The sequence below is a fragment of the Drosophila miranda genome, chromosome XR, assembly GCF_003369915.1.
Source record: "Drosophila miranda strain MSH22 chromosome XR, D.miranda_PacBio2.1, whole genome shotgun sequence".
Lineage (NCBI taxonomy): Eukaryota > Metazoa > Arthropoda > Insecta > Diptera > Drosophilidae > Drosophila > Drosophila miranda.
The window spans coordinates 7,879,159-7,906,359 of record NC_046674.1 but is presented as its reverse complement, the minus strand read 5'-3'; the positions used below and the strand labels follow the sequence as shown (position 1 = coordinate 7,906,359).

Below are 27,201 nucleotides of genomic sequence, written 5' to 3'. Positions count from 1 at the left end.
TCTATTAAAGCTCTCTTGGTTGTTTTAATTAAGGCACATAACATACGAGTATATAACATACATAAAACTTAGGTACATTTTATAAAATTCATAAAAATGTCTGATAAATGCAAGTATTAGTCTTTTCTGGTCGTACTTTAGTTCAAATTGCACCGCTTCCATAATCGTAAATGCGTTTCTGGTTCCATATAAAAGTGTATAATGCATGATTACTTGTATTCCTGATTTAGCTGGCGTCCAATTAGCCAGCGTCTGATCTCAGAGGTGCCTGCTCCAATCTCGTAGAGCTTGGCATCGCGCAAAATGCGGCCCGTTGGATTATCGTTGATGTAGCCATTGCCGCCGAGGATCTGAATGGCATCGAGTGCTACTTGGGTGGCTTTCTCGGCGCAGTATAAGATGACGCCAGCGCAGTCCTTGGGGCTGCGGTTTCCGGCATCGCTAGATCTGGCCACAGTATAGAGATAGCTGCGACAGGCGCTCAGAGTGGAGTACATGTCCGCCATCTTGCCCTGAACGAGCTGAAACTCTCCGATTAACTGACTCATTTGCTTGCGCTGATGAGCATAGTCGAAGGCCACGTCGCAGGCGGCCTGCATGAGGCCCACTGGTCCGGCGGCCAGCACGAGGCGTTCAAAGTCCAGTCCAGACATCAGCACATAGACACCCTTGTTCTCCTTGCCCAGAATATTCTTGGCGGGCACTTTTAGATCCTGAAAGACCAGCTCACAGGTGCTGCTGCCACGCATGCCGAGCTTGTCCAGTTTTTGGGCCACACTGAAGCCCTCCCAGCCGGTCTCCACAATGAAGGCGGTAATGCCATGCTTGTCTGCGACACCGCTGGCTCCTGTCTTGGCGTACACAATCAGGGTATCTGCATCAGATCCGTTTGTAATCCAGAATTTACTTCCGTTCAGCACGTAATAGTCCCCCTTGCGTTCGGCGCGCAACTTCATGGACACCACATCGGAACCGGCCCCGGGTTCGGACATGGCCAAGCCTCCAATGTGCTCACCATTGCAAAGTTTCGGTAGATACTGCTCTTTCTGTTCGGGTGTGCCATTTTTGGTCAGCTGATTGATGCAAAGATTTGAATGCGCTCCATAGGACAGAGCCACGCCACCAGCAGCACTGTGAATGAAGTCTTCAAGATTATTTATAAAGACTCTGACCTATTTAGCTCACCGCGAAAACTCCTCCATGATGATGCAGTGGTCCAGATAGCTTCCACCAGTGCCGCCATAGTCCGGTTCCGCGGTGATCCCCAGGAATCCAAGATCGCCAAGTTTCCTCCAGAATGGACGCAACTCCCTATGGATGCAAGTAAATGTTATTTTGCTTCTCTTTCATATCATTTCATTCTACTTGAAGTTGTCCAGTTTGTCGATCTCCTTGGCGTTGGGCGCAAGTTCCTTCTGGAAGAAATTGAACGCTACCTCGCGCAACTTCTGCCGATCCTCGTCCAGCCCGAACATGGCATCGTTGACGGGATAATGGGACAGAGTTCGGATGCAGGACAACTGGCGATCGCTGTGCTGCAGCAAAGATCTGCAGGATTTCGCCACAAATCTCAGAGCCATGTTCGTGTTGTTTTTTGCAGTCAATATGGAACCACAAACCTATTATCTAACCTCCTCTGATCAGCTGTGCACACTCGTCACTCGAAACCAACGAGTGGGAATCAGACAGGTGCTACGTTTGAGATGAGAGTCGAATCCAATCATTAAACACTCTGCAAGTAATAGCATTGAATTTAGGTAAATATATTTGCTTTTCTCCAATATAAATATTATAAAATGCACTATGATTAAAGGATGGCAACGCCTGAGCGATCAGAGTGTCAAAGCAGCGGCCTTTTGTCAGCTGCTCACAAGTGCTGCCAGTAAGTTCGATTTAGTATGATTTTTTTCAAGCAATGTGGCAGCACCCAAGAAAACGATAGAATTTCAAATCTGAATTCGAAAAGTTTAGCGGGAAACCAAGTTCTAGATCTGCGCATGACTCTCCCGTGCACTCAAACAGTGATTACCATTAGTTGGTGTCTCTTTCACAAGCAGGACCTTTCGAGAGATGGTGTTTCGGCCAATAAGTAAAGTAAATTCGTAATTATTGCGTTTTGGTTGGTTCTGCGCAGGACTCTACAAAGGCATGGACTGAATGGCTGAATGCATGGACTGGTTACTGGTTACCCGTTACCCGCTGACGCCGCCGAATGCCGGGCAACGCAGCGGCAACGAAATATGCCGACATCAACAATAACAACAACCACAACTATGGCAGAGAACAAGCAGAGCGAGCACGGTGCAGGCGCAAGGATAAACATAAACAGGAGCCGCAGTCAGTAGGGCTAGAGCCTTGGTCTAAATGGAATTAAAAACGCCGAGACCCATCCAATCAGTCCCACAGTCGGTTCCCATCGCTGTGCGTTGCCCGCGGAGCGTCTCCTTATCCGAGCCGCGTGTTCCCTTGGACTCCAATCCCTTTAGCCCCGTGGTCGTGGACTTTTGTGTCTTGTGCTGTGTCCGTCGAGCATAATGTTATACTTGTAATGATAATTAATTAACTGGACGTGCGGGTCAGAAGGGAGAGCAAAGCAGAGCAGAGCAGAGCAGAGGAGAGGAGAGGCCGATGTGCAGCAGCCACTGGAATTACAAATTAATGGAAATAGAAAAAGTGAGAGAAGAAGGGCAAATGTAAGCCAAATAATTGAACAATTCGGCTAAGGCAAATCGATAAATATCCTAGCCATAGGCCATAAATAAGTTGCCGCTGTCGCTCCTACTATACCCACCCAATGGCAGGCGGTGGAGCTCGCTAACGTGTGTGCGTTTGATTAATGGTGCTACCCCGAAACTCGTCTCCGCCTCCACCTCCACAATAGGCGTAACCTATTGTCGTTTTCGTTGTCGTTGTCGTCGTCGTCGTCGCTTTCGTCGTCTATATCCTGTCAATCAACTCTAGCAACGCGACTCAATAAGGACGCGCTTTGTATTGTAGGTAACAATGCCACGTTCCTTTGGAGCCATCCATTGCTGTTGTACCATGCACGCTTTCATGTGTAGTCCCCCATCACGGGCCCAAAGTCATGTCATCCCACGCATTGCACCTGCACACCCCGTCAAAGGTCAAAGATCAGGGTGTTTCGGTCTACTTTGACTGATTAATCACACATATTGTATAGGCCTGGAATATTAGGGGGAAATCGGCACTTTTTATGTAATCATCACCCAGTCCCAGTGCTGGGACCGCCAACACCCCACCACCCCACCACCCGTCCACCCCACTTTCACAGTAATTAAATGCCGCCTAGGTCTATAAACAGATCTCACTGTCAGTGTCTGCTGCAGCATTCTTGGGATATTTGTTTGGGTTTTGTTTGCCGCTCTGCTCCGCCATGCTCTTAATGCCAAGTGGAATGAACTTGATGAGGCAGCAGTTGCCACTTTTGCGTACGAGTGGGGCGGCACAAAGGCAGCTCTGATGAGGAGGCACAGCGACAGTGGCAGCAGCAGCAGCTCGAGCCCCATCCGACATCCGCGCTGGATGTAGTGCGGCAATTGAACTCTGCTTCTGTTTCTGCTGCTGTGTGTGCCGCTGCCTCTGTTCCCCCATAAACATGTCTGAAATACAAAACATGCAATCTGGGGGCTCAACAACTTAAACTTGTTGTGTCTGTCCATTGTAAAATACTTTTGAAACCCTCTGTTTTTGTTTTTTATTTCTAACGACCATTTAATGGGCGCCCCTTCTAGAGGCCATTAAATCTTTCGCTTTACTTTCATTTGTTTTTATGATGCGTTCCCATTGGGAACCTATACCTATACTTATTGATCGGAGTAGATTCGTTAATTGGGAAATTGTCTTTGGAACTTTCATCTCCAAAGACATCTCCCCGCATTGGTTAGCAAAGGCCTCTTTTTAAGGCTTCTCCCCACCAAAAACTCCTCAGAAAAGCAATGGGCTTAGGGATCTTCAAAGATAATGTATAGATAGATAGATAGTTGGGATGATGAAATCTATAATCTTTTTCCTACTGCTCCCCACCCTAAACTCCTCGTAATTAATGGGTATTTTGCCAGACGAAATCTCTTCCAATTGATTTGCATGGCAATTCAAAGGTTGGCATGCAACCAACTCTCTATCGATGAAGCTGTATCTCTATAAATACACTTGAAATGCGAAATAATGTGTGATAAGCAAATGCATTTGCCCCGTGCTCCACCAACCGCCGGACGAGTCACTGAATGAAAGCCAATTACACGGCGGCGGAGGTACCGAAAATATATTTCCAACAGAGAAAACGGAACGGAACGGCACGGCACGGACCGACCGGAGCGGTCGCGAGCAGCGTGTGACCAGTGACAAAAAACACACAGAGTCCAAAAGTAAAACCAACTAAAAAAAAAAGCTCTCCGAGATCGCGCTGTCAGCGGTGCTTGGCATTAGTCGCGCTCGGGACGGCACGGCAAACGATCGACGACATCGACAGCGACAACGACGTCGCATGGACTCCGTGCGCGATTTTCATTCACTTTTCATACAACTTCTCGCTCAGTTCTTCAAGTGCACGAACACCTCTACAGCTACCGATACCGCTACTGAGACCGACACCGAGACCGAGACGATTACGGATACGGATACGGGTACGAGACCCATCCAATAACTACGACCCAATCGGGCACCGGGCCCGGCAGTTTCCCTGCTTAACTGTTGGGCAGTTCGACAGGCCAGTCCAGCGGACGGACGGACGGACGGCAGTTAGTCGAAAAGAAAAGAAACAAATAATTAATAATCGTAAAAGTTTGCTATTGGCTGGAAAATTCAGAAACGTCGCGTTGTCACGTAATGACCATTAAATCGAATTTCATAATTAAATCTTTGGAATATCGGTGAGCGAAAAGTTGTCGCAGTTTTCCACAGCTTTTCCTCAAAATTTTGGCAAGTAAGGAATATGAAAAGTGCCAGAGTGTCTTTTTTTTTTTGTCTGTGTGTGTGCGTTAAATTAAATCACCGCATTAAAAATAACTTAGAGATCTTTAAATTTTAAATATATTTGTACCGGACCGTACCGTACCGTACAGATAGATAGATAGATAGATAGATATACGGCGACTATACGTATGTATCTAAACTTTTCCCCCCAACGCGCCAAAGTAATCAAAGATACAAAAAAAAGTTCGTAAAAAAGAAACCCGCGAGAGTGTGTGTCCAAAGTGCGATTGTGTGAGTGTTTGGCAAATGTCACTTGTGGCCGCAATGTGTGTGCGTCACTGAAGATAAAGCACACGAACACACAAACACACACACACAGTCGCAGGCGATACGAGTATATGTACATGTAGTATCTGCATAAAAATATATAAGTATTATCTATTTACGCGCGTGTCTTGTAGCCAAAAAGTAAATCTCAGCAGCCGCAAAAAATGGAGCCCACCGACAGTAAACGCTCCAAAAAAGGACGCAAATCGCGACCTGTACAGGCCCCAATCGAACAGGAACTGCCACAGGAACAGGCACAGGCACAGGCACAGGAACAACAGCAGCATCATCATCCCTGGGATGAAGGTAGGCCCCAGATCCCATCCGATCCCCATCTCATCTTTGGCCCGAACAAGAGCTGCATTTGCCCCATAAATTAGTCGAGCATTACGCATACGCCGCGTGGGCGTTGTAATGACAATTTTTGACGAATATAGACCACGCTGAGTGTGCAAGTGTGTGAGTGCGAGAGTGTGTCTATATATATATATATATATATATATACATCCAAATGTACTGTACTGTACTATACTGTATGGAACATTACTTATGATTGTCTGCCAAGTTGAACACCAGCCAAAAGCTATGACAAGTCGTGCTCGGTTTTGGCGCCGCAGCGGAAAAGCGTTTTCCCAATTATACACATGTGCTAGTACATGTACGAGTACATGTATTTCGCAGCGGAATTCTGAGTTCACAGACAAAAACCCAACGGAAATCGGTAATCAAATGCAATGGCCTGGCCCCCTAATATCATACAATTGTCTGGCCTTTTGGGTGGAGAATGGTATAGAAACTTTGTTGTGAAGGTTGTCTTGCAGCAGAGGGAAATATTTATGGGAAATATTGATGAGAATATCTTACATATTCTCATTTGTATTCACGCTTCAGATAGACCCAGTTGAAAGACTCTTAGATATTTTATTTTGTGGAATCGCTGGGCATAATAGGCTTTACATCCTAAAAAACATATACGCTTGGCTATTAGCAAAAGAGAATTTTCTTTAAACTTTAGTTTTCCGTTTCGAAATCTATTGAGTTGTTTGGAATTTAGGTAAACAGGCCGAACGAACTCAGACCGAGGCGAGGGCTCCATGTGAGCGGCATCTTCTACTAAATATTTCCCAAGCACAATGACGCCCATGGTATCTCCACCTGGCGCTGTGTGAACTGCCAAACCGGTTGGGCCCTCTCCCACCCCACAGTGGGGTACCGTTGCAGTTGCATAGATCAAGATTTCAAGTTGGTCACAGAATCGACGTGATCTATGTGATCAGAGTTTTCCCGTTACCAGACAACGAAAGTGAAAACAGTCCACAGTCCCGACCTGTTTCCATTCCCATTTGCAGCTGGGCTGTGGACTTCTTAGGGGAGCTTATCGCGGAGCCACTTGTGGAGAAACATTTGCACACAAGCGCGATTAAAACAGCTGTCTATAAATCTGACTAAGGCCAGGCCAAAGTCCCCGTGCAGTACTGGTATCGGCCAGTGCAGAAGCGGGACGCTGCACACTGAACAGCAGCACGTAGTCCCGCCTCGAGCGTCATATGATGGGGGCCCTAAACATATGGTTTCGCTATCTTATCGCAGCAATTGGGGGACAGACTTATCTAGCTATTTGACTGACTGGCAGTGCCGCCGATAAACGAGACTTGTTGCATAAACACTGAGGCTACGAGGACTTATGGGAAAGACTATAATTATTTAGTGGGTGGGGAAAGCCTCTAAGTGGCTAGACAAATACACTTGGCCCAGAGCAAAGTACAAAATGATCTCCAATAGGACTTCAAAAGATATCGAAGGTTATCTTTTTCATTCTTGATTGCATTCCAATTTAATTATGGCTCCATCATTGAGTGGTGAAGTCATTTGCTATTGCCAGCAGTCACATTTATGATTATAATATTACAATCATAAATCTATAAGCTGTCGAGACTTTAATTTCATACTGCAGCTAATCGAAGTCTCAAAGCTTCTGAATCATTCATTCCTGTTCTAAGCTCTTTCAAATGTGCTAAAAGATTCGACCCAAAATGCCACTAAATAGCATCCAGAGATCTCTTGAACGAAACATTTCACCGATTGATTAGCATGGCCAAGAAAACTGATGATTCAGAGTGGGTGAAAATTGGCTGGTAATTGGCAGAGAGACAGCCACAAAAAGCTGGTCGGTCGGTCACTGGGTAGGGTATCAGTAAGCCCGGCTAATGGAAGTATGATTGATTTCCAATTAGCATCCCACATCGTAGCACATCCCGTACATCACATGAGCAGCCGTCACCGTCACCGTCACCCACTCGTACATTCGATGGGGAATTCTAAAACAAACTTTGACCTAATTGCAGGACGAGCAGCACGGACAACACCCAGTCCGAATAGGGCCATTGCCAGCACGGGCACAGCACTGACCCGATTCCTGACCTGTATGGCACCAGTGATTGGTAAAATGCCTCCACACACTCCACTATCCCCTCCGCTCCTCCCACCCCCTCCCACTGTTCTTGTGCCTCGTCTGTGGTGTTCTTCATTCATAAAGAACAGCAGATCTGCTGTGGCAACACAACATGTTGCCGTTGATGTTGCCGCTGCCGCTGCCCGGGTGCATCGTCGATTGTTTAGCATCCCATTCTAAACAGTTCCATGTGGACCAGGAACACAAACTCATTTCGCCTCTGGTTCATTTGTACTCGTGTACTTTCATTATTTATGAGTTCTGAGTGGGCCACTGAGTGCCTTAACTTTTGTTTTACTTTCGCTGTGATTGTGTCCAATCCATCCGTCCGTCAGTCCATTTATATCTACATCTGTATCTCCCTTACGTATACCTATATGTTATACTAGATACTAGGTATATACTCGTATTGTGCTTGTTTGATTTTAATTCGGTTCTGCTTTGTCCTATGCCTATTCTATTCGTTTTGTTTCGTCTTCGTTCTTGTTCTCGTTCTCGTTTTCGTTTTCTCATTTTCTGTCGCGTGTTGTCGTCGTGGCTGTGGGTTGATTTTCTTTTCAGTTTTTAGTTTTGGAACTACGACTAATCGTCAATATGAAGAAAGGCCAGCTGCTCTGCCCGAGTGTGTATGTCGTATGTATATGTATATATGCGCTATCCCTGAACTATATTTATAGGTTTGTACATAAATAATTCAATATCTGGCCAGTCAAGGTCATCGACGAAAAGTCTCCGTGTGTGTGTGGGCTCTCCGAAGAAAGCTCAGCATTAAAATGCACTGAAAATATGGAAATGGCCCCAAAGGAAATCAATTACGATCTACAATTTCCGTTCCTGCAATTCTATTCTACTTGATTCGCATAATTAAACCGTACAATGAACTCGCTGCGGCTCGGTTCGGTTCGGACACAACGTTTCTGCAATTGTGTCATGAGAATTTATTTTCAAAACAAGCAAAAATTATCAACGAGCACACCAGAGCACAGAAAAAGTTTAGCCGGGACATAACGCATACGCAATGTGTGCCAGTTTCTGAAGCGGTTTGGCTCATTCATTAGAATAGAGGTGCCAAAGATCAGGAGAGAGCAGGGAGCCAGTCCTCTAGATGATAGATTATGGAGAGAATGGGTGGACAGAAATCACACATTTCTCTAGCCAATTCCGAACAAGAGAGAGAGAGAGAGCGTAGCTTGTTAACAAGAAAGAAGGGCTATCTATCGAGGTCGAAGATGCAAATACTCTAGTAAATGATATCTCTATACGCTCTAATGACATCTTCAAATTTACAAATCGTTGTACCAATGAAGCTCGTATTTAGATATGCTTAGGATGTCTTTAAAGAGACATTTGTTAAAGTCTGTTGTAGTTAAGAGAATAGTTGGCAAATAAATAAAAAGGGAGGCAGATATGTTGAAGATCTATAATTGCGACCTATAATTCTGCATTGCCTCCAGCTAAAAGGGAATACTCTGCCCAGTTTAGGCCAGATACTTTTCTCCACAACTAGAACTGAGCCAGTTTAATTTATTTTTTTTAAAAAGGGCTGCCTCTTGTAAGATTTATGGCAAATACTGATTTTTGGTTTCGGAGAATAAGTTTTCGAGTTACTCAAAACAGTCTTCATAGCAGCAGATACACACAAACAGATAGCCTAACTCAATAGCTGCTGCTGCTGCTGATACCCCCTTTTGAAGGGCATAATAACTTGGCATGTCTTGGCGATAGAGTCGCTCCCTCAAGTGCGTTAGCGTTACGCTTAAATGATTCTAAATTTAGAGGAGAGCCGCCTGCCTGGTGGCGGCATAGGCGACCTTGGACGGCACCGCTTACGTCGGCGGTGCTGTTTGGCGACATCATCGCATGCAACCAGTGGACGAGCTGGGGAGGAAAGTGCAACACGTTGCCCAGCCAGCCAGCCAGTCAGCCAGCCAACCAGCCCCATGGAGGAGGAAGAGGAGACGCTGTCACTGTCACTGTCTCTGCCCCTGCCTCTGGCTCTGGCTCTCTCCCGTTTCTCTCGCCTTTCAATCAGCATTTGGCATTTCGAGAGCAACGTCAAACGTAGTCAGCGACGTCTCCGTCTCTGTCCACGTAATGTCTCTGTCTCTGTGTCTGTCTCTGCCCGCAGCCGCAGTTGGCATCGCAGCTAGTTTTTGTTTTCAGCGCAGATAGTTTTTTTGTATTTTTGCTAGTATTCAAAACGCGATTAGACGTCGAACATGTGAAGCTCAAGAGACGCCCGGCCGTAGTTTTACTCTTTTTTTTCGGTTTAATTTTCCAAATTATTATTTTTTTTGTTATTTTTTGTATTTAATCTATATCTAACCAAACTCCTAAAGTTCCTTCGAGTATGGTTTATGTTTTCCTCAGTGTGGCCGGCAATTACGGTGAGTGATTGGAGTCGCGGGCCCCACGTTTAATTGATTTGCATGTTACGCAATGCGGTGGCAGGGTCGGGGTCGGTGTCGAGCTCCCAGTGCCAGCCCGTCAATTGACAAATGTGTAATGACCAGCAGGGTAATGGTTCGTTCCTAGGCCGATTACATGGAGTACGACTATTTATAGAGCGTTACGTGTGCCCCGCAGAGTGCTGCTCTCTATCGGTCTCCATCGCTCTCCCTTCCCCTCTCCATCTGCGGACACATTCTGTTGCAAAGTTCAACTGCCACAATGTTCATGAACTTGTCTATGATTCGGAATTGATTTCCATTTTCCGGGTGAATGGGAGGAGGAATGGCAGCCAGTTGTCAATTTTGCATATATGAAAAGTTACTTTTGAGGAAAAGTGCCTGGCAAATCCACTCAACTGCAAACGAGTGGCAGGCAGGCAGCCCACCATGTAAGGCAAGTCGCAGCACAGCAGTTACGCTCGAATTGTGATGGTAAATTTATCCTCATATGTACTTCATACATGGCCAAATCAGCTGCTACAGTGAAGACTTGATAAGGTGAATGGAAAAAGAACGGAATAGCAAAAATTTGAAGGAATCTATATCGTCCCATCAGTCGCAAAATAACCAATAAATTATCAATAACTATGACCGCAGAAGGGGCTTCGTTCATTAATAAGATATTCAGCTATTCAAAAATTATGACTTTATGGTACAGTATATTCGTACTTGCAGATTTATGTTCTGTATTTGGTCATAGGTTATGGATTTGAAGAAAGAAGAATCCTAAACACTTGCAGGTGAAAAGCATGTGATGGGTTTAGGCACATCTTTTAAAGTCTTTTTCGACTGACGATCATTGAAAATTCAACTATTTCTCTATGTATATATTATCTGCAGAACTTATTTAGAAATAAACACTCAAGTTTTCGCTATGAGGTCACAGTCTAAAGGCACATAAATGATCCAACTTTCTTACCTCAGACAATCCATTACGAGGAATGATCAATCATGGGCATGATCAAATCAAATTATAGACTCTCGGAATAAATATGCATAATTTGAGGGTGTGTACATATGTTTGCATGGTGTATCGTGAGCATAAGATACTCATCATGAATATGTAGTGTGTGTTGTCTAGGGCTGTTTATCTAGTAGTTACCGTAAAGCTCTTTCATTCACCCCCAGACAGATCCAGATCCAGATCCAAAGGCGTAACGGAAAACAAATTTCTGCTTTGTACAAACAATTTGGTTTCGTGAGCTTGTAATTGTTCATGTGATTACGTTAGTTCCAGTACAGACAAACATGTGTGCATACATAAGCAGGTCTGTGTGTACATACATGCATGTATGAATACCATCTATAAGCAAACAATAATTTGTTGAATGTAAAACAGAAATCTCTGGGAAATCGGGCACACATGAAAATGAAATCAGATTTTTCAGTTGTTTTTTGGCGGATTGCTTGGGCGCAGTGCGCTCTTGTTTATCAACGGTGCTCTAGAATCTAGATTAAAGGTAATGGCAATATTACGAGCATGTGTGTGTAAAAACTAAACTGCAAATTGTTTACGACAAAACAAAAGGCGGAGAACGACCGGGAAAGGCGAGAGGGAGAGCAGCAGAGTAGAGTAGAGTAGAGTAAAGAGCAACGAATTTCAATGGTGAAAATTGTTAAGCATAAGTATTTTAAAACCCAAACACAAGGCAAGAAAATTAGTCTCTCGACCGTCGGGTTTTTTCTATGCGGGGCCTCTGCCTGGCGAAAAGCGAATCGGACGGGCCAGTCGGCCCCGGACAATTTCAATGCACGGCTCGTGTACCGTACTGTTCCCGCGAATTGCGTTGCGCTGAAGATATTTATTTGTGAGGAAAGCATCGCAAAGAGCACTAAAGCACTGCTATATAAACGAGTATTCGATTGATTTTATTTCAATATAAAAGAAACACGAAGCAACGAAACACTTAACGAAAACTAACGAACCGCAGGGATCGCAGGAGTATTCGTATCCGCGTCCGTGTATCCCCCCTGGAAAGAACACTTTTTTTTTGGTAGGGGAAATATGTAAGTAATTCCCGGATTACGGATTTCGGATTTCGTAATTGCAGTCGAGTGCTGTGCTGGTCGAAAATTGATTTCGATATCGAAATAGTACTGCGAAAATTTATTGTTGTTGTTGTTGTTGTTGTTGTTGTTGTTGTTGTCTCTCTCCATCTCTTGTCCATTCCATTACTCGCCCCCACTCTCTCTTTTTTTTGTTCTCTGGGAGAGCATCATATCATCTTATGTAATCCGAATGTGGTGGCAGTGGTTTATTGTCTTCTTGTCTAGAGTCTCGTCTCGTTTGCTTTTGCTGATATTTTTAGCACCTGTTGCACTGTGAAAACACCTGAGTCTTGAACCGATCTCATGATCTTTCTCTCTCTCTTTCTCCTTGCCATCCCGCAGTGTCGCTACCCGGCTCCGCACCTGGATCTGGAGCTGAGCAGCCGACCATTCTGCTGATCAACGGCATCGCCGACGATTCCCAACTGCAGGACAGGCAGAGCAAGGCCGCCGCCCTGAGGTTGGCCCTCGAGAGCAACAACCACCACAGTGAAGCCAACTCCTCGCTGGGCAGCCATCCCGTGCTGTCAGTGCCCACCACTCCGGGAGGGTCGCATCTGCTGGACTTTGAGTCCCACCTCATCGAGAACGTTGTGGGCCAGGGCAGCGGAGTGGGCATCAGGGAGCTGACGCCCTTTGAGCAGGAGCTGCAGCAGGGCACATCCAAGGTCGGGACAGACGATGCCGCGTCTGTGATCGAGGTGGAACCAGCCGGGGCCAAGACCAAGCAGGCCATTCAGACTCTAGCGCCGCCGCATCAAATCGCCGAGGTAGACGAGACGGCCACCCCGTCGGAGGCAGTGCGTCGGACCGCCGAGCAGCTGGTCGATGAGATCGAGCAGGCCCTGCAACAAATCCCCAAGGTAGACGAGACGGCCCCCCCTTCGGAGCTAGTGCGTCGCACCGCCGAGCAGCTGGTGGATGAGATCGAGCGCGAGCTAATTGAAACCCTGAGCAAAGATGTAGACGAGGCCAAGACTGAGCACGACAGTCAGGTGAAGCGCGATCGCGACGAGCTCAGCTCGCTATCCCAGCAGGTGGAGGTGCAGCTGAACGAGCTGACCAGCATCCTCAAGAACAAGCCGCAGGCGGAGATTGTGTTGGAGCTGCCGGAGCCGGAGGAGGAGCCCAGGCCACTGAGACACGCAGCCAACGAGCTAAAGCTCGTGGAGGTGCCCACGCCCAAGACCGAGGCCGAGGAACAGCAGCGGAAGGAGTTTATCGACTCGCTGCCACAAATCGAACAGAACGCGGCAGGGGAGACCGAGACGGATGCCCAACGACTCTCAGCGGACTGCAAAAGGGAGTATTATCAGTCGCTGAAGAAGTATCTGCTGCACAGCAGCCAGGACAAGCCGCCAATTCCGCTCCAGACCTATCGCTGGGAGGATCTTCGACGAGCCAGAGAGCGGGTAAGTGGCCACACCAGCCAGTCCTCCTCCTTTTGTCTGATCCGTGTTCCTCCCGCAGGGCGGCTATCCGTGGACGCATCTGTACAAGCGTCCCCTGGGACCCGACGAGCAGCCGGAGATTGTGCTGCTCCTGCGCAAGTCCCAGGAGCTGCGATTCAAGTCCGAATCGCCCAAGTCCCTGAAGAAGGTGCGCTACGACGAGCAGGTGCTGGTCAAGGAGACCGAGCGCTATATACAGGACCTCTCCGAGGACGAGGCGCTAGCCCACACCTCCGAGGACAGCAGCGAGGAGTCCGACTCGGAGGCCGAGTCCGAGTCAGAGCGCGAGACCCACAACGAGGACGCCCTCAGCGAGTGCATCTCCTGTGTGTCCGACTCTGTGCTCGCCGTCGGAGGCCACAACAAGCCGCGCAAGACCAGTCGCCTGGCCCACATCCGCGACATCATCCGGCGCAGGCGCAGCGGACGCACCCACGAGGACGCCCAGTCGCTGCCAGGCACCTCTGCCAATCCCAGCCGGCAGAACAGCCTCCACGAACTAGCCCCGCCGCCGGGATCTCTTATCCCGAATACAGAGAAGCCCCCGAAGAGCTCCAAACCGAAGGCCAAGCAGAGCTTCGACATCATGAAGAAGCTGAAGAGTCTGGCCGAGAGGCAGAAGAAGCGCCTGAACATCAAGCGCATCACCCTGAAGAAGGACGAGAAGATCGTCTTGGGCGAGCAGCAGAAGATCATGAAGCTGAAGGCCTCGCCCAAGTCGGACCGCGGCGAGATTCCGCACTTTATCGAAAAACAGGACTCGGACGACATCCTCGAGCTGGTCGAGTACGATGAGTCGCCCTGTCGCAAGCGCAACAAGGAGGAGCTCGAGCAGGAGCAGCGCGAGGATATGCCCAGCACCAGTGCGGCAGCAGGGAGTGTCCCCCAGCCGGATGAGATCATTGAGCTGCCCGTGGCAAAGACTGAGACCGATGCACCCGCTCTGGAGGTCACAGAGCCGCAGGAGGAGAAAATTGAAGATGGGACAACTGCGGATGGCGATGGCACAGAGTCTCCTCCCAAGAAGACCCCACGACTCCGTCGGGAGCATGTCTATGAGGAGATTGGGCACCAAACACCCGAACTGGTGGATCAGCAGTCCATCATTGAGCTGGACGCCCTCAAAAAGTCGCTGACGCGTCAGGACCATATGGCCATCGATGACATTGAGGCCGCCAAGGCAGTACCCCTGGATCGCATGGGCAGCAGTGAGGAGGAGCAGGTGGCCTCGGCGGTTGCCGGTTCCGGCAAGTCTGGAGCCCTCCTGGCCCCGCTCTCCTCCATAGACTCGACCTCGTCGGACGAGGAGCGAGCCCGCCTGGCACAGCTGTCACCCGTGGCCGAGGAGAGCGACATCGAGCCGATGGAGGTCGCCGACCTGCGTCCCGCGCTCAAGAAGGAAGCCTCGCCGGCGCCTTCGGACAAGAAGGTGACCTTCTCGCATGTGGAAGACGAGGCCGAGCCCCATCGCGAGGACATCGAGCTGCCCGAAGCCGTGCTAGAGGCAGCCGCCAATGCGGCCAAATGGAAGAGCGAGAGGTAAGTGATGGACCAATCCCCAGAAGCATCCCCAAACGCCTGACACTAACACTCGGCACCAACCTTCCAACCAATCCAAACGGTGCTGTTGTTGCTCTAACCCAATCTTGCAGAGAGTCTAACCTGTTTGCCCTGCTCATGAAACTGTTACTAACCCTCTTGCCGGGAGGTGGCCAGCGCAGACGCTTTCGAAATCGAAACCGAAATCGAGATCGAGGCACCACCAAACACACGAATGCACCAGCACCACAGTACTACCAAGACTACCACTACCACTACACAGACCACACCACAACAAACCCAATACCAGTAGCAGGACCAATCCGCAAACACAGATCCTCTTGGTGGAGAGGTCCTTCCCGCTGGACACTCTGCTGCTGCTGCAGCGGCGGTGATACTAACAAGTTTTGGTAGAGGGCTCCCAATGAAGGTGGCTTTTATGATATAGACCTAAGGTAAGGCCTCCATGTACTGTGTGCCGTCCGTCTCCCCCCCCCCCCCCCCCCCCCCCCCCACCACTTGTTGTTGTTGTCCCGCAAATGTTGGTGTTGGTTCCAATAAATGAATGAATTTCCTAAGGTGAAAGGGGGGGTTGGGTTGCATAACTGGGATAAGCCATACACACACACATAAATACATATATAAACCATAAATCATATAAAAACTACGTACTTTTAAAGCTGGAGACCACGCCTCTAAATGAAACATATGTATGTAGCTCCGTATCTGGATAAGTCCGACATCTAAACATCGAATGGTGATCGATTGGGATTATGTGTACACATGTATGTACGTACAGTGTGTACAGTATATTTAGAGATCTAAAGGTCAACGAATGACAAGAAGATTTCCGGCAGGCAGAGCAGAGGCAGCCTCTAAAATAGAACATGAAAGTGCAGAACAGAACTACAGAACTAATTGCTGCGGCTATGTACTCCTCCTGCTGCCTGTCTGCATGTCTGATCAGGCCACAGTATGACAGAACAAGAGTATAACAGTATAACAGTACAACAGTATGGCAAACACACAAATGCAATTGCCTAATCCGTCATCGCGTAGTCGTGTCTGTGCGTGCGTGTCTGTTCATTTCTCGATTCGTGTTTGTGTCTGTGTTTTTGCTAATTTTAAAAGAAGAAAAAAACATTTTCATCTTTCGAACAAGAATTTTCGCTGAGGAAAATCTGTGTCGCGCAAAAACCAAAAAGCTCTCAGTCCTGGCCGAAAATCGCAACGATGTAGACACGGTCGCGTCGCGTCGCACAAACCACACACCACACCACAGAACGGGACCCACCGCAAAACAGCACAAAAATCGAAAGAATCTCTCAATAACAGTACCCCCAAAACGTGAATTCCATTCAGAAAGGTCACCCGCCCCAAAGGGTGGATGGTTCTTAGCCCTGAAGTAAAGTTCGGAACTCTGGTTGCAAGAGCCACAAAATTCCTCAGAGGCTGGGCAAAGAATTTTTGAGCTGATTCGGGCAGAAAATAAATTCAATGTCCAACGGCGGCGCTGGCTCATGCTCTGGTGGTGCTTAAAAATAGCCACCGACCACCACGAACGACGACAAGACGACAAAAGCGAACAAAAAATAAACGAATAAAAGACACAAAAAGTACGAGAGGAGGAGGAGCAGCGGACAGAGGGACGGATACGGATTCCGACCGGGGGCCAAGTGAATAAGTAACCAGCAACAGCTGTCATTTCTCTCTCTCTCTCTCTCACTCGGAGATCATGCTAAATTCCCGCCGCTCCGCCTCGGTGGGCGCTCTGCCCGCCGAGAAGAAGCACTTTGTGTCGCGGGTGGAGAGTGCCAGCGGCGCCTCCCTGGACGTACGCTGTGCCTGCCAGTACTTTCAGTCCGAATCCCTGCTGCCGGAGCGCATCAATCCCGTGGATTCGCGGCCAGGCTCACGGCAGGGCCACCACAGCGACCAGGACCAGTTCCTGCACCTGCATCAGAATGTAAATCTGAACACCAGTTTCCCCCGCGACGATCTGTCCACGCACAGTTTTGAGGTCGTGAGTCATGCGGATGTGGCTGCCCAATCGGTGGATCTGAGCTTCATGGAACGTTATCCGGAGCTGGAGCAGACGGCCCGTTCCCGGGGACTGGTGGTGCGCAGCATTTCGGATGCCACCGAACCGGATCCGGGTGGATCATCCTTCATGGCCGCAGGTCGCCGACAGCTGTCGATGGGCGGCCTGTCGTCGGGCAGCGTTGGACGCTTCCCCGACACCGTGTCCATGCGCAGTGGCACCTCGCTGCGTCGCATTTCGGCGGGCAACTCCAAGATGGATCTCTACTGTGCGGACATCAATATACCGAACGCTCCTGGAACCGGACGTCAGGGTGGCCAGCGTTCGGCCAGCGCCAGTCGACGAGCCTCCAATGCGGATCTCTTCCAGGCCACCATTCTGCCGGGATCGCTGCAGCCGCCCCAACTGAATCTGATTGCGGCCACACCAAGTCCCGGACTGGCCGATCAGCAGCCACTGTTTCCCTCGCACCAGGCGTCTCCGGCTCCCTCGCAGCAGGACTTCCGCAATGCCAGGCCTCCGTTGTCGCCGGATTACATGCGTCCAAGCGATGCCAACAAGGAGAACCAGCTGCCCGGCGACGTGCTGCCCCAGAATCGACCCATCGACGTGTCCCGCTTTGGCGGCGATGCAGTGCGTCCCTCGTTCCTCCTGGAATCGGATTTCCAGCAGATAAAGAGTCCCTATCAGAACACCACGGTCACCACGCCCATGGATCCCCTGGCCGAGGCTGTGGCCGAGCTAGAGCAGATCGCGCAGGAGCACAACATCGTGAACATCCGGGACAACATCCAGACGGAGACGCGGCGACCGCCCTCCATTGGGGGAGACCTGAGTGCAGCACCCCTGAAGCTGGACGAGCTGACGAAGATCGAGATCATCAGCGACATGCCAGTGGTGGATATCGATGCGCTGGTGCGCCATGAGGAACAGAAGGCGGCGGAGCATCGAAGCCGCAGTCCAAGACCCTCGCCCAGGCAGCCCAAGGCGCCGCCAGTGATGGCCACCCTCAAGCTGCCTTCGAGCCGGCCATCGAGTCCGTCTCCAGCGGAGCCATCCCTTCCCTTGCAACCCCTCAAACGGCAGCACACGCCAGAGAGGCAGCTTTCGCCGGAACGTCCCTCCAAGTGGGCACCCGCTTCTCCCACGCCACAGCAGCAGACGATCCAGGCAGCCACGGCAGCCATCAACCTGCAGGATGCCTCTCCCGAGGTCAAGAGCTCCTACACCTCCCGCTTCAAGGCGATGTTCGCTGCCAAGGAGCCACGCCAGAAGTCCCCGACGCCCCAGCGCTCTCGCACTCCCAGTCCCAAACGGGAGAGGACGCCCTCTCTCTCTCTCTTCTCCCGCGAAAAGTCGCCATCGCCCGTGAAGATGCTCTCGGTGTTCTCCAAGGGCAAGCAGCAGGCCATGTCCATTGTAACCACCTCGGGTGCCGCGATGAAGGGCAAAGAGGCGGAGCCGCTGGCTGTGCGTGTCACGGAGACCTTCTCCCTGAAGGTGGACGAAATGGACCAGTACGGCTCGCGGCCAGCAAAGCCACCGGCTCCTCCGACGCACGCCCAGACCATGTACAGCAGTCGCGAGGACTTTGGGGCGGCATCCTCGGAGCGGGCTTCGGTGGACATCAGCGAGGCCTTTGCTCCGGTGGTGGTGTCTGCCCTGCCACGCGGCGGCAGTGGGAGCGTGAGCATGAGCGGCGGAAGCTTCATGGCTGGCAATAGGAATCTCTACTCCAGCGAGATCGAGATGCCGGACACGGCCTCCTGGGGAGCCAGCAGGGAACCCTCGCAGACCGGCGGCAGTCGTCCGCTCATCTCGGTGCCCATACAGATATCCGACAGCCACGTCTATCGACCCCTGCGGTCGCCCTCAGAGCAACGGTTTGGGGTGCAGCGCAAGTCCTCGTTCCGGGAGCCTCGCACCCAGTCGCACGACCGCGCCCCCCGCCTTAGCAGCGGCTCCCAGGAGCAGCTGTACGGGGCGGGGCGGGGCATGACAAAGACGGTTAGTTTCCATTTTGACGAACGCAAGTCGCGCCTTGCGGATTTCGCCTCCGCAAGCGAATCGCCCCTGACCCAAAACCAAATCGAACACAGAGAGTTCCTCGAACGGACCTACTTCTCTCGGTAAGCCATCTATGCCACCCTATGTCCGGCCTAGACCCCCGACCTCTCGGCACCACCGCCACAACCACCTCACCACCACACACCTTCCACACCGGGTGACGGCCTCCTGCTAACCTTCGCTTGTCACTACTCCACACAGATCTCCTTCCTTCGTTCCAGTCTACTAATCCATGTGCTCTCTCTCCCTTTCTCTTCTTGCAGTGATCATGAATACGAGCCCGTGGGCGTGTCGCCGGCACACGAATCCTCGCCAGCGCCAGCGCTAGTGCCAGCGCACGCCCTCTCTGAGCTGCAGGTGCCGATGGACATCGACAGCTCGGCAGGAACAACGCCCCGAACCGAATCTCGCACCGACTACGAAATACACACCAGCCAGGTGGACTCGAGCGCCCTCGAGGAGCTGCCGCTGCAGCCGGAGAACCGCAAGAAGAGCTTCATGGCCAGCGCCCAGGACCGCACCAAGAAGATGCAGGACGGTCTGCGACAGCAGGCGGGAAAGCTGCGCACCAAGCTCCGCAGCAGCCAGCAGGCCAAGCCCAAGCCGATCTCGGGCAGCCCCAAGGCCAAGGCCAAGGAACGCAGGCGCTTCAAGGCGCCCGAATTCTCCAAGATGAAGATGCCCGAGATCAAGCGACCCGACATGTCCAAGTTCAGGGAACTCAAGCGACCGGAATTCACAAAATTCAACAAACCGGACATGTCCAAGTTCAAACTGCCGGAGAAGTTCTCCACGCTGAAGCTGCGACGCAGCAAGAGCTTCAAGGAGAACGAGAGCGAGCTCACGTCCGAGGAGCCACAGGCCACCAGTGCAGAGGCAGGAGGAGGGGTCGAGGCCCCTGCTCAGCCTGCGCCCAAGAAGAAATTCGAGTTCAACTTTGGCACCTATCCGCGCGCCTTCCGCAAAAAGAAGCCCACAGAGGAGCCACCACCACCGCCCGCTTTGGAGTCGTCGCTGGGCACAGAGGGTCTGAGCGTGATCCCCAGCACCGAGACGCAGCCGTCGCAGACCTCCACAAGCTCCCCGCAAGGAGATCGTGGTCCTGGTCCGGTGCGATCCCGCTGGGCGGACAAGTTCTCGGATGTGAGCTACAACGACAGCGAGGGATCGCGGTACAGGCGCTACGGCAGCGAGCTAGAGAGCTTCGACCGCGAGTCCTCGCTGGAGCGACGCATGAAGGAGGACCTGGAGGGGACCGAGGACACGGCCAGCGAGGCCCAGCAGCCCCAGACGATGGGAATTCTGGGCGTGGTGGCCGACAGCAAACAGTTTGCGGAGTTCGATGAGGAGAACCGGGCCATCCACGAGATCTCCAGCAAGCGGTCGCGCGAGTTCAAGCGGCGCCCGATGGTGCATCAGGACTCCGATTTGCGCTCGGAGGACAGTCGCGATGCCGAGGGCTGGACCGAGAAGGACATACAGAAGAACAAGCTGCTGCGCAAGGCGGAGCTAGAGGCGGAGGCTGGCTACCACAAGTACTACGACAGCCACTCCACGGCCAGTTCAGGCAAGAAGGTGGTAATGGAGCCCATCGACGACGACGAGTTCTTCCTGCGCAAGCGCGGCATCTCCGAGGATAACATCCAGCTGCGGCAGTACATAAGCGCCGCCATTCGCGAGGGTTACGACACGCCCAATGCCCTCCAGCATGTAGGCTACTCCGCAGATCCTGTCCCCGGCGAGTACGGAGACTTCGAGGCACCGCCGGCAAAGCCCCGGCGCCTGCATCGCAACTATAGGCCGGACATTGACGACTCGCAGGAGTTCCAGCGCAGCGACTACGGCGACGATCTGTCCATGTCCCAGAATGGCAGTGACTTCACCCCTAAGAGACCTCTGCGCAAGGCTCGCAGCCGCAGCCACAGCAAGCTATCAGTGGACGGCAGCCAGGACATGCACATGGCTGATGGGGGCAGCAGCATCCAGTACTTTGACGACGATGAGGAGTACCTCAGGCCACCGATGCGGGATCAGCAGATCACCGAATTGGAGAAGGAAGCAGCGGCGATGGAGAAGGCAGGACCACAGGCCCTACCGCTGGCCCCGAGGCGCCACAAGAAACGCACACGCGATGATGCATCCGTTGAGAAGGATGCGGACTCGTTCTTTAATGGCTTTGGTGGTAGATCAGTATCGAATACCTTTTTGCAGCCACACGAAGATGTGAGTACCAAGCAGAGATCTGGGACTACTTTGAAGGTAGCGGAGTCCACCTCTAGTCCATTCTAACCTTTGCCAATTCCCATTCTGATTCCCAGGTAATTGTTTATCGCACTGAGCACGAATATCGTCACATACCGCTAGCCACGCCCGACAACTTCACGGATGGCGCGTCCGTGCGTACACCCCGTTCCGAGGACGACAGGACATCGCGCGGTGCCGACTCCCTGGTCCTGGACATGAAGACAAAGCCCGAAATGGGGGAGGACAACGAGGAAGGAGTATCCAGAACCAAGAGCGACGAGAGGTTCGTCATCGACATGTTGGAGAGCGACGGGTGAGCATTACTAGACCTAGATATCTGTCACGGATGTTCCGCTAGGTGTGGCTTTCTTGCTCGCTTCCTTCTAGCTATGCGGTGGTGCGCAAGGAGCCCCTGCCCAAGCCCACGCCCCCGGCGCGCAGGAAGAAGTTCACCCGATCGCCCGGCGAGCGATTCGCGACGCTACCCAGCATCCGCGGCTCACGCGGATCCCCACCACCGGCCCGGCCACCGCCGCCACAGCAGTATATACCCATGGAGGACTCGCCGCTGGTGCCACGCCGCAGATCGGCGGCCAGTCTGGACGAGATCCCCCAGATGATGATCAAGTCGAAGTAAGAGAAGCAGCCCGTCGGCCGAGTCGCCTTTTGTTGCCTTTTGAGTTGCGATGGCCGACCTTTCGATTGATTTTTACTTTGACTTTCGTTTCGTTTCGAATGCGTTTTCGTTAAGTTTTTCTGTTAAGTTTTCATTTCTGTTGTTGCCACTAAGTTGTAGGCTAAGCTTAGACTAAGACCAAGGGTTAGACGCACAGCTAATGCTACTCTTGCTGCTTTTGCTACTGCTACTAATCTGATCCGAATCGAATCGATTGCACTCGGGAATCCACGTACTCGTACACCCAAATAAAACATGAATACACGATACACACGAATCCACTTGCAACACACGAGTTGGCCAGCATCCTGTTGCCTTTTTTGCCTTTTGTCGATTGCACGGAAGCCCAAGCCCAAGCCCCAAGATGTATCTAATGCACCTCCCTCCAACCTTTTCCCCCAGCTACGAGACCCAGCCGCAGAAGCAGCAGCAGCCCGAGAAGCAACAGGCACAGCAGCAGCAGCAGGAGGAGGAGGATGACTACGAGGAGCCTGGAGCCCTAGAGCGTCCCGAGTCCCCACGCTCCAATCTCCAGTCTGGCGAGGTCATCAACAAAATGAAGTTCCGACCACTGCCGGCGCCACCGCGTCCACCGCGCGAGAAGCGCTCCACGCGTGCTGGCAGCAATGCCCTCGACAGCTACGAGGACAGCGAACAGGTGGCCAGTTCCATCCAAGCGGACAGCTACGACCAGGGGGAGTTCGAGGTGGAAGTGTCCACACAGACGGACCCGCTGCCCGACGACTTTGTGTGCGAGGAGTTCGAGATCACCGAGGACATGAAGATCATTGAGCCTCGACGAGCCAACGCCCAGGGATCCGACGGATCGGCCAGCAAGACCCTCGAGGATCTGCTGCGTAGCGTCGAGACGCAGGAGCCCCAGGACGAGGTGGACGGCGTCCGTGTGCTAACAGAGGACGAGCAGTTGGCCAAGGGCCTGCAGCGCTTCAGGGATGCAAATCAACGGAGCATGTCGGAGCGCTCTCGGGCCTCCTCTCAGGCGGACCGTTCCAAGTCTCTGAGTCGTCCCCAGACGCCGTCCTCGGCGGTGGTTATCGAGCGACGCGTCCCCACGCCCAGTCTGGTGGCTGGCGAGGAGCAGGATGCCACTGTCCAAGCCTCGCTGATAGTGCGACCCATCAGTGCCGCCGATCTGGCGGATGACGAGCTTCGGCGCGAGGAGGAGGAGCTGCGGCGGGAGGGTCTGCTCTCGGACAGCTCGGTACAGAGCAAATCCGATGTGGAGGAAGAGGAGCACGGAGAGGTGGCCTTGAGCGACTATGCGGCCAGTTCAGCGGATCTGGATGCGGCGGTGGAGCAGCTGCAGCAGGCCCAGCTGGAAAGCGACTACGAGAGCCGGCTGGAGGACGACGAGGTAGAGCGTACCCTTAGGGACAGTGAGTACGAGGAGGAAGAGGATGCCGGAGAGAAGTACTCGGATCAGTATGACGAGGAGGAGGAGGAAGATGAAGAAGCACGGCTGGTGAGGGAGCTCAGGGAGCAGGAACTGGACGAGGCCCTCGAAAAGGAGCTGCAAGAGGCCATGGAAAAGGAGCTGTCCGACTACAGGCAAAAGGAGAAGGGCACGCTGTCGGATGAAGAGGAACACGCTCCCTCCGAGATCGAGTACCGACACTCTGAAGATGAGGAGAAACCACAATCTGAGACAGAAACCATTGCCGTGGAGATACCCATCCGGAAGACCACCGCCAGCGAACCCACCGAGGCCGAAGTTACGCCCAAATTTGTGGCCACTCTGCCCACCGAACCCGCTTACGGCCACGACGAGCTGGATGTCGAGGAGCCGGAAGATATGCCCCTGCCACCGCCACGTCGCAAGTCAACCACAGCCATCGAGCCCCCCACCGTAGCAGCAGCAGCCACCACTCTGACGATTGCCGAGCAATCAGCCCGCGAGCTCACGCCAATCCAGTCCCTGCAATCCCCGCCAGAGCCGCAGGTTCCCACTCGCCTGGCCGAGCTGGAGGTGGAGCGACTTCGTGTCCATGCCCTGCAAGCGGGGCAGATCCAAGTCTCGCAGCTGCACGGCAGCCACATCAAAGCAGACGATCTGGAGTGCAAGTCCGGGCAACTGGTGGTCCAAAACATTGAACTACCGCCGGGCTTCATCGACGACATAGTGGAGCGCGTGCGGGAGCAGCGACCCTCGCTACTTACCACCGAGACGCAGACTAGCCGCCAGGCCAGCAGCGAGCCGGCCACCTCGGATGTGGAGCAGCCCGTGAAGCCGCCGCGCCAGAGCAAGGCCACCGAGCAGTCGCCTCCGAACTTAGACGAACAGACCCAGACAGAAGCCGGGTTGATGCCACTGCCACCGCCACCAGCGGCATATCCCAGTGTGGAGTACTTGCAGTCCCTGGCACCGTTGGCCTTCTATAATCTCCAGCGCAGCGCTGAGGCCGAGCAGGCCGAGGCTGCAGCGCCAGAGCGCAAGGCGCCGCACAAGTGCCGGCGTCGCCATGTCCAAGAGCAGGCCGATGCCGAGTCGGGCTCTGAGCTAGAAGATCAGCTGGTGGAAAGACCACGCTCACGCTCCTCGCGCCGCTCGCGCACCAGGAGCGCCACTCAGCCAGTAGAGGAGTACGACGAGGATCAGCCCCGGACAGTGGTTCAGGCGGGACGGCAGTTCATATCCGCCTGCAGCCTGGAGCTGGTGAACATCATCAACCAGCTAACCCACTATGTGCGCGGAGAGGCCATGGAGCCGCAGCAGCAGCAACAGTCGAGGAACATATCCGCCCTCATGGTGCTCTTCATTCTGATCACGTTCGGAGTGCTCGTCTTTCTGCTGACCGGTCGACAGGTGCACACACATCACTGGGACTACTTCAATCCACCCGGGAACGAGGGCAGGCAGACGTGAGAGCAGTGGAGATCGATATCCCATTAACCGTGGGCTTGTCACGAACACTATCCTTGGGGGGAGTGGGGCGGGTTTGCATTTTGCATTTTGGAGCAGAGAATTTTTGCTAAATGGGTGAAAACAAACGAATTTAAACGCGGCCAAGAGCCCGCTCGAAACTAGAAGGCCTTAATGATATACATACTAACAAAAAGAGAACTAGCAACTACTTTAGGAGAGGTGCGATGATGGCGAGGGGCGTTGCCCCCGTGCTACTACTAGTCACAGAACAATCGAAACCCGGAATCCCAGTTCAACAGACACTGACGGCACATGCCCGTGCTATACCATAAACCATGAATCTTGTACTAACTATAAAGAGAACTACTATCTATAAAGGGAATAATTTTTCATCATTGTCTACCAGTGCAGCAGAACAGAACAACAGAACAACAAGAACCAGAACCAGAACCAGCAGAAGCAACGATTATGTATTAATTATGTACTTAACACACATGCTATGTATGTACATAGACTATTTTTTTTGGTGGCTGCCTTATGATATGGTGGGGCGGCGGCAGCAGCCCTAAACGCAAGGAAATAATTGGAAGAGAACTAATCTAATAACAATGTTTTTTTTTTCTACCAGCGGCAGGGCGATGGAGCGAAAGAGATTCAATTGTTGGATTCAAATTGTTGTTTAATCTAGACCAAAGTGTAGGAATTAATATATATAAAACAAAAAAAAATTATTTTTTTCATTGAATATCACTTAAAAGTTATAATTTGAAATGCGAATACTTTGCCGAGGAGGAGAGCAGAGAAGAGGAGAGAACGTATATACTTAAATATATAGAAGCGTATTTTCAATAAAGCAAAATGATATACACATAAGTGGTGGTGCTTTTGGTTTGTTATTCGATAAAGATATATTCCGACTTAGAGCAAGAAATCATCATTGTATTTAACCATTTCACGATGATCTTTGTGGCTTCCTTTTTGCGATTTGCTGGCGGCTGAACGAACGGGCACAAGTATATTAGGAGATTTAAAATGCAACATACCATACACTTACCAATGGACGACCAGACTGCGGATGAGGAGGCATCGTTGATGGGTTCGATTTGCGGCTGGCGTCGAGCCAGTTGCACCTGCAGCACAATGCCAGTGACGTTCTTGCCATGCATCTCGGCTATAGCGCGATCTGCCGACTCTGGTTTGGCAAAGGAGACAAAGCCGCGGCTGCAAAGAGATTTCACAATGATCTATTTATCCAAATCCAAAAGAAATGATCTAATTTGTACCTTTTTTCAATCTCCATTGACACATTCACAATTGTTCCATAATCGTTGAAGGTTTTCTTCAGGAAATCTTCGGTTACCTTGTTGCCCGACACAAATATGGTATTGCCAGCGCGTGGCTTCTCCGGCGGCGGCGTATCAATAGCAGCTGCCTTCTCAGCCATGACGCGTTCTTCACGGTCACGCTCAGTGGCAAAATGCTGATACAAGTTCTGGCGCCGTGGCTCCTCCTTGATAATCTCGCTGATAATGGTCTCCTGGGCCACATCGTTTTGAGTCGAGGAGAATGGCTGGTAGGACGCCACAGTGGTCTCCGATGTGGAGCGTTTCGCACGCTCCTGACCTTTTGGACGCTTGAACGACGTTTGATCCTGCTTTGTTTGCTGTTTCTGGATCGCTGGAATGGCGCCGCTCTTGATCAGCTTGCGTGCCACCTCGCGTGCATCGCGCGCATCCGTGGGTCGTTTTAGCGTCAACGAACTCTCCGGCTCCGGCTTGGGTGCTTTATGAGCCTGGAGTGCCTTTTTCTGCAAACGAAAAATATTACATTAGACAAAAATCAGGCGGGAAATCATTTTATTTGGGACTGCTGCGGAGTCCCACCTTCTTCTTGAGCTTCTGATATTTTGCCTGAAGCATCTGCTCCTCCTCAGTTAGATTGTTAGGAAAGTGAATGTAAACCATTTTAGCATCGTCTGCTTCTGTTTACTGCACTATTTTTGTTGTTTTCAATTCACTTTTCAATAAAATTATTCCGAAATTTGTTGTTTTGTTGTCCACCAGTGTGACCATCAAAAAAATACCGAAAT

General features: G+C 51.5%; 3 protein-coding genes across 11 annotated transcripts; 1 reads left to right on the top strand and 2 right to left on the bottom strand.

The window, feature by feature from the left end:
* On the bottom strand, positions 1-1,781 carry LOC108153370 (isovaleryl-CoA dehydrogenase, mitochondrial). The gene is made up of 3 exons (XM_017283340.2): positions 1,366-1,781; positions 1,186-1,311; positions 1-1,131 (listed from the first exon to the last, which is right to left on the bottom strand). The coding sequence occupies exons 1-3, from the start codon at positions 1,578-1,580 to the stop codon at positions 210-212; spliced, it is 1,263 nt and encodes a 420-aa protein (XP_017138829.1). The 5' UTR covers positions 1,581-1,781; the 3' UTR covers positions 1-209.
* An 862-nt stretch (positions 1,782-2,643) lies between these two features.
* On the top strand, positions 2,644-25,985 carry LOC108152501. 9 transcript variants are annotated; one of them, XM_033387805.1, is made up of 9 exons: positions 2,644-2,673; positions 5,394-5,565; positions 7,605-7,700; positions 12,553-13,622; positions 13,681-15,200; positions 19,572-21,531; positions 21,627-21,865; positions 21,940-22,185; positions 22,631-25,985. In XM_033387805.1, the coding sequence occupies exons 1-9, from the start codon at positions 2,659-2,661 to the stop codon at positions 25,110-25,112; spliced, it is 7,800 nt and encodes a 2,599-aa protein (XP_033243696.1). In that variant the 5' UTR covers positions 2,644-2,658; the 3' UTR covers positions 25,113-25,985. The 9 variants fall into 9 exon arrangements, with proteins under 9 accessions (XP_033243696.1, XP_033243697.1, XP_033243698.1 ...); XM_017281876.2 differs by lacking the exon at positions 2,644-2,673 and adding an exon at positions 4,449-4,643; XM_017281875.2 differs by lacking the exon at positions 2,644-2,673 and adding an exon at positions 4,449-4,942.
* On the bottom strand, positions 25,983-27,201 carry LOC108152502 (negative elongation factor E). The gene is made up of 4 exons (XM_017281885.2): positions 26,996-27,201; positions 26,396-26,919; positions 26,167-26,333; positions 25,983-26,107 (listed from the first exon to the last, which is right to left on the bottom strand). The coding sequence occupies exons 1-4, from the start codon at positions 27,074-27,076 to the stop codon at positions 26,031-26,033; spliced, it is 849 nt and encodes a 282-aa protein (XP_017137374.1). The 5' UTR covers positions 27,077-27,201; the 3' UTR covers positions 25,983-26,030.

What these genes read in the sequence shown, in the direction of transcription:
- LOC108153370 (XM_017283340.2), bottom strand. Translation starts at nt 1,580, where the DNA reads ATGGCTCTGAGATTTGTGGCGAAATCCTGCAGATCTTTGCTGCAGCAC. An exon ending in GACAAACTGGACAACTTCAA is followed by an intron (nt 1,312 to 1,365) that starts GTAGAATGAAAT and finishes TTGCATCCATAG; the next exon opens with GGAGTTGCGTCCATTCTGGA. An exon ending in ATCATGGAGGAGTTTTCGCG is followed by an intron (nt 1,132 to 1,185) that starts GTGAGCTAAATA and finishes CTTCATTCACAG; the next exon opens with TGCTGCTGGTGGCGTGGCTC.
- LOC108152501 (XM_033387805.1), top strand. An exon ending in TTCGACGAGCCAGAGAGCGG is followed by an intron (nt 13,623 to 13,680) that starts GTAAGTGGCCAC and finishes TTCCTCCCGCAG; the next exon opens with GGCGGCTATCCGTGGACGCA. An exon ending in TTTTGCAGCCACACGAAGAT is followed by an intron (nt 21,532 to 21,626) that starts GTGAGTACCAAG and finishes TCTGATTCCCAG; the next exon opens with GTAATTGTTTATCGCACTGA.
- LOC108152502 (XM_017281885.2), bottom strand. Translation starts at nt 27,076, where the DNA reads ATGGTTTACATTCACTTTCCTAACAATCTAACTGAGGAGGAGCAGATG. An exon ending in ATCAGAAGCTCAAGAAGAAG is followed by an intron (nt 26,920 to 26,995) that starts GTGGGACTCCGC and finishes TTTCGTTTGCAG; the next exon opens with AAAAAGGCACTCCAGGCTCA. An exon ending in CGCAGTCTGGTCGTCCATTG is followed by an intron (nt 26,108 to 26,166) that starts GTAAGTGTATGG and finishes CCGTTCGTTCAG; the next exon opens with CCGCCAGCAAATCGCAAAAA.